General features: G+C 32.3%; 1 protein-coding gene across 4 annotated transcripts in view; it reads right to left on the bottom strand.

Annotated features, from left to right (window-relative positions):
* Window positions 1–5889, bottom strand: part of LOC110664185 (uncharacterized) — a 69749-nt gene extending 63860 nt beyond the window's left edge. For 3 of the 4 annotated variants that reach the window (XM_058153809.1, XM_058153807.1, XM_058153808.1), the window contains exons 1-4: window positions 5716–5874; window positions 5334–5484; window positions 1764–2381; window positions 20–1240 (exon numbers count right to left, since the gene is read on the bottom strand). In XM_058153809.1, coding sequence (XP_058009792.1) covers window positions 20–1240; window positions 1764–2381; window positions 5334–5484; window positions 5716–5720 — 1995 coding nt within the window. In that variant the 5' untranslated portion in view covers window positions 5721–5874. Of the gene's footprint in view, window positions 1–19; window positions 1241–1763; window positions 2382–5333; window positions 5485–5715 lie in introns of all 4 variants that reach the window. The other variant, XM_058153810.1, reaches the window with a different exon arrangement.
* Window positions 5890–6672: the final 783 nt, after the last annotated feature.

Raw genomic sequence — 6672 nt, forward strand, 5'->3', positions numbered from 1 at the left:
AAAAGCAGCATTTACATACATTGCTTTCCACAGTAGCTGGTAACTGGCATTCATCGCCAATAAGAATGGCATGCCTAATTCCAGGAAGCTGTAAGGGTATTGTTGATTCACACTCTTTTAATTGGGCTGCTTCATCAATGACCAACAAATTCATTGGTTCCATTTTCAATGAATACAGCTTATATGAACTAGATGCCGTGCAGAAAATCAAGGAAGCATTTTGAAAACAGAAATTTTCCATTGAACGCCTGCTCATAGAACTTTTAAAATCAAATCCACTTAGAGAAGTACGGAGATTCTTTAAAATAGAAAGGCACTTGCTTCTCTGTGAGAATAATAGCAACGAAATATCTGCAAAAACTTCAAAAGAATCCCCAGCTAACTCTGGACGTGAAAAAAGCTTCTCAAGTTCTTCAGAGATTACATCATCACGGAAGAGCAAAGTTTCAAAAGAACCAAGTAACCCAACAAGGGATATCATATTTTGAATATCATGTTTCAGGATATAGCTTTCAGGTGTATGAGAGCATAAAGTAAAGGCACATCTTTTCAGTTGTAATATATTGAAGCGGAATTGCTCTCTCATAAATTCAAGAAATGATTTATGCTTCCCACTGCAAACAACAGCTTCACTGCTGCAATTTTTCTCTGTGTTTTCATTTTCCTGATCACGCTCCTGCTCTTTGATCAATTCTTTTTCCAAGAAATTATAATACTGACAAACGCAATCTTCAAAAAAGTCTATTGTTGAAGTGAAACACGACCTTTTAGCAGTCAAAGCTGCAAAGCACTTTCTAAGCCTTTTAACACGATAATCCAAAGATATGTCTTCAATCTCTGAGTTAACTTTGAGCCTGTCCTTATTCCCAAATAACAGAATATCACTCAAAGAACAAAACAAAGCATCAGTTCCTGAGCCTATTTCGGAAGATTCAATCACTAGCTTCCGGACTCTGGAAGCCACTTCTTTTATGGCGACATTGGTTGGCGCGCAAATCAGGATCCTACGCTTCATCCTTAAGAGGGTAAAGAGCAGCATACTAACTGTCTTAGTTTTCCCTGTCCCTGGTGGACCCCAAATAAGTTCCACTGCGCAACTGTGATTGCACTGAATTTTACGAAGACAAGTCAAAATGGCCTTAGTTTGGGATTCATTCAATGTAGATGATAAATTCCTAACAACACTCTCATGCCAGGCTCCACCGCTATGCATAGAACAGAGGCTGCAATTTTCCTGAACCTGTTACACACATGGAAATTCATTTGGATTTCGGACCCCATCATTATATACCAGCAAATTGAATTCTTACTGATTTTCTCAAATCCTAGAAGTTATGTCAGTAATTATGGTGAAGGAATGAATAAGAGAGAGAATAAATGGTTCATGATGAATTGAGGTCCATACGTATTCTACATTGCAATCAGGTTTTATAAAGATACAACAATAAATTCACAGAGCATGGTAAAATTATATGATATATACCATAAACTATTGTCAGCTTTAATTGAATATTTGATTCAAGATATCACAATTTAATTGAATATTTGATTCAAGATATCACAATTCCTCCCTCCTGACCCAGCAACTGTGGTATCTTCACTGTTACATAATTTGTATAACATTATATTTTTAAACACTTATTGGGCAACAAAGAAAGCCATATTCATTTCCTCTTTATCATAAACAGTTCATCAGCATGATGATAAGGTACTGCTCAATCAATAGAATCATTTTTCATGATAATAACATTAAAATCCCTTACCATGGAATCGGCGACTTCCTTGATGACATCCAGATTTCGAAATTTGTGCAATCTATTCCAGATTCTTCTGTTAGTAGTTATATTTGTCAAGAAAATCACAACAAGTGATTTCTGCATTTCAGCATTAATTTCAATGTCTTTTGATGGCTTGATTTTAAAAGAGGTAGTGGATGTACTAGCATCCTCTGTCTCATCCTCTGGATCTGTACCAGCATCATCTGTCTCATCCTCCGGATCTCTACTAGGATCCTCAGTCTCATCCTCTGGATCCTCTGGGATCTGGGTGACCAGTGCTAAAGTCCATGTCCTTCCCTCCCTTTGCAAATCAGAGACGTCTTCAGGTTTGGCATCTGCAAGAATAACAACATCTCCAGGCAATGTTTTGTAAGGCTCCTTGCCACGATCATTGTATCTGTTTCTCCAGTAATCAATTTCAACATCATAAAGTAATGTTTCATCATGTCTACACGGAGTTAGAGCAAGCACTTCAGCAGTTGGTGCCCTGTAAATAATTTCTATACTTGAATGCAGTCGTGCTCTTGTTTCTTCCAATAATGGACATACATATGACCGAAAATAATGATCAACCGATTCAAACAATTTGGGAATCACTTTCACCTACAAAAAAGATAAAATAGTGGTTTCTCATAAATGGCTAGTGAGGAAATTTCCAAGAGTTGTACAATTTTGATAACTGAAGATATATAGAGTTGATTGCCACATTGAGAGCATTCTTCAAAAGATGATCATACGCAAGTTACAGGATGTGAACGCATTTCTTACTCTCTATAGAGGGATTTGAATGATGGCAAGTCGAAGACTCACAAAGACTACGGAAATTGACAAAACTCATTGACTGGCTGAATAAGATCAAAAGGGATAGATTAAGCAGCAGATTTGGAAGATTAGTACTTGTTCATTAGACAATATAAAAATTAGTCAAGTTGGTTTGTTCATATTAATAACATATAAAACCCTTCAATGATATGCCCCGTTTAAACTGTTTTTGGCAGACAAGCAGCAATGCTTCACATGATTGCATGAGCTATTACTTCGCAAGGACAACATCCATCAAGGTAATAGTTAGAAGAAAAAACTGACAGTTATACTGTTAGATTCCTTCTGATTGATGATACAATAAATATTGTAAAATAGAAAACAAATGATGCCGTGCATGTTCATCAACTTATAAGGGTTCAATACAACTGGCTTGTTGTATTTTGAGATGGCACATCTGATCCATGGTATAATCTCTCCAATATACGTAGCCATAATGTTTATCAAAGCAACAAGAGAGAAAAACAACAACCAATGGAGAACTGCTTTTCCATCAAATAGGGTATGCTTTTTTGACATTTTCTAAGCTCCTAATTAATGCTCAAGTTCCCTCAATTGGATTGAGAAGTCTCAGTGAACTCAAAATTGAACCATGATATGAAACATAATAATAATAAAAAAAAGGCATTATTTGGCTCCAGCAGTGGAAAGTTGAGAAGGGAGAACAATTTTTCATGTTCCTATGTTAGCAACAAGTAGGAGTGGCAGTGGGTTGAGGCAGGTACGACAAGCCAATCCCCATTCTGCCAGGACCTCAATGCGGCATCCCTGTCCTCATCAACGTCTCTGCAGGGATCCCTGTTCCCCTGATGATTTTTTTTTTTCTCCTTTCAATTTTAATTATATTAACATGCAAATAGAAATGCTAATATATTATACGCCAAAAGAAAACTATAAGAAAATTATCCAAATACAACCACAAGTGATATATAAAATTATAAATATATGAAGTGCTGGGCATTTACAGGGTCGAGAGGTGCACTTCCGGTCTCTAACAGGGAGAGGTGTCCGTATGTAAAAAACCAGAACAATTAAATCCTCATCATATTAGAAGTTGATCCCTAAAAAAAAAAAGGTTCACTCAATAGTCCCCTTATTTCATGTACATACTACCAGCCATATATATATATATATATATATATTAAATGGCGCGACATAGACAGAGGCTAACAAATAAATTGTTATATTGCCGCTAGCTAACTACCTGAACACTTCCAGACAACATCTGCACTATAAATTGAAAAGGTTGAAATAAAAGTGAACCAATGAGATATCATGCACAATTATCCCATAGGCATCTCCCCCAATCAACTTTGTCTAGCTCGAGACCGTTTCATTTAACAAACCAAGAATTTGTTAAAATTTACTCCATTATTTTCTATGCAGTCTAAAAAACATGTTCATTATACCATGTTAGGCTCACATTCTACCAAATACATTATAAGTTACATTTTCATACCGAGTTGGAGCTGCTTCCAATTCCATACGGCTCTATGGCTCTAGTAGACCATTGCAGCCATATTGATGATGCATAAAAGATGGGGGAAGAAGCATGCAACATCTGAAATGGGTTGGGCCACTCGATGTCGATGCCCAGCCAATTCATGCAAAGCGGATTAAGCATACAACCAAAGCTACTGAACAAAACTTTTTGTTGTCATCACAAACATGTTAATGCAGTAATGGAAGATGAAGATCCTAACATGATTTAGGAATTATTTTCAAAGCAAAATTAGGAAATTTAAAGTTTTTATTGTTTAAAAATTTTACTTTTATCATGATTATTTTTCTAATTTATCTTACTCGGTATTCTTAATTATATTTTTTAAAGTAAAATATCTAAAAGAGTTTTGATATCTCTATCTACAATAACAAATATAGGCATCTTAATTATTAAATAATTAAGTTTAAATTCAATTATATTTTTTTTCTTTCATAAACAATTACATGCATTTTTTATATTTGTAATTTCAAAAATTAAATGTGCTTTTTGTCATTTGTAAATTCTTGTAATTTTTTTCATTAATCGTAATTAAATCATACATGTATAATAATTTCTACCACTAATATATATCCTTATTTTTTTATTATTTACGTACACACGAATTTTTTATATATATTTTTTAGTAAAAAAAGCACAATAGTTTTGGTGTAAAAATAATAATTTTATTTTTTATATATATTTTTAAAATTAGCTGGTTTAGAACTGTCAAACAAGAACTAACCAAAATCAGTCCGCCAATCTCAAAAATCTTCACACCTAACCAAAGCCAAAATCATACATGGATAATAATTTCTACAATTAATAATATACATCCTTCATTTTTTTAATATTTACATTATTTTTTTTATATTTTTGTAATAAAAAACACACAATTTATTTTGGTGTAAAAATAATATTTTTTTTTTCTATTTGTTTAAAAAAATTAGCTGGTTCAGAAACGCCCAAACAAGAAACAACCTGACCGATCTCAAAAATGGGAATCACCACCTAACCGAGACGGTTTTGAGAATCGGTCCTAGGCCGTCCAGTTTAAGGACCGAGGCTCCTCAGACCGGAACTGAACCGTGGCCGGGGATTAAACTGAACAAAACAAAATCATAAGAGAACACAGTGCAAGGCGCATCATTCACTTCCAAAACTGACAAAACATTGACCGGTCAAAGACATAAACCGAAAAGCTGCGCTAAGATTTTAATACAGAAACAAAGCAAAAGGAGGATAAATAGAACCTCGAAGAGATTTTCATTGCAAATGTCCTCGAGAGACCAAGAAAACATGGAAGCAACCAAGTCACAGTCATCGGCAAATCCTCCTCTCTTTTTGATTGAAGTCTCCTCTTCCATGATTATCCCTCCTCCCTCTCTCCTATGGCACACTTGTCTTCTCAACTCACATCAAATGAAAAAAAAAAAAAAAAAAGAAGGGAAACCCATCTCAGTTCCACCCTTGAAAAAACCCATATAAGAAATGAAATTTCTTATGCATCAAGGAATTCAAAAGATCAATGAAGAGAGCATCGGTTTGATGTTCACCCTTTAAAACCCAAATAAAAATGTTGTTTCTTAACCATGAAGGCACAAAGTAACTAAACAATTAATGTAGTACAAGAACCTCATCTTTCCCAATTGACTTTGATAGAGGCAAGAAAGAATTTCCAGCCAGTAGGTTTTGCAGAATATTTATTTGGGTCATCTACTGGCCCGAATAAAGGTTGCTTCGCTTTCCATGTCATTACCATTTGCAAAATACTTATGGGTCTCCGGATGATTCGATTCCGCATATTTATACATTAATTCAGTGAACAAAGGTAATCAAAATAGGAAAACTTTAATTTGATTATATTTAAAATCACATCAACTAAAAAAAATGTCAAACATTAAAATCATAATTTTTTTTATTTACGTGAATTAATTTATTTTAATCAATTTGATTAATTTTTATGCGTTGATTGTTAGCCAAGGGTGAGGAAAGCATCATAATCATGAAAATTATCTTATTAAATTTAAACATTATTAATAATTTCAATATTTGAATTCATATAAATCCACTTAAAATTTAATTCAAATTATTATTTGTATTATTTTAAATTTAATTATCATTATTCAAATGTTTTATTAGTGTTATATATTTTAATTAATAATTTCTATAAATATATAATTTCTATTAATATTTTATTTTAAAAGTTTAATAATTTTATAAAATATTTAAAGTTTATTTATTTAAATATAATATTTAAATATTTATAAATATCAATATAAAACATTTTTTATATTTAATGAATAATTTATATAAACTTATTTCAATAACGAATATTAAATATATAAAATTAAATTTGATACAATATTACTTTTTTAAATTTAAGTTTAATTATATATTATTTAAATTTATTTTAATATAATTTGATCTGACATTAAATATTTGACTCGTTACTATTCTAATTAAGTATAATGAATTATTTGTAATAAATAATTATAATTAACAGTAAAATCATTAATAATTCAACCCATTGAGTTGCAATCAAATTGTAATTAAAATTATTAATAATTATATTTTATTTTTCTTATCAAA

Source organism: Hevea brasiliensis, chromosome 9 (assembly GCF_030052815.1).
Source record: "Hevea brasiliensis isolate MT/VB/25A 57/8 chromosome 9, ASM3005281v1, whole genome shotgun sequence".
Taxonomy (NCBI): domain Eukaryota; kingdom Viridiplantae; phylum Streptophyta; class Magnoliopsida; order Malpighiales; family Euphorbiaceae; genus Hevea; species Hevea brasiliensis.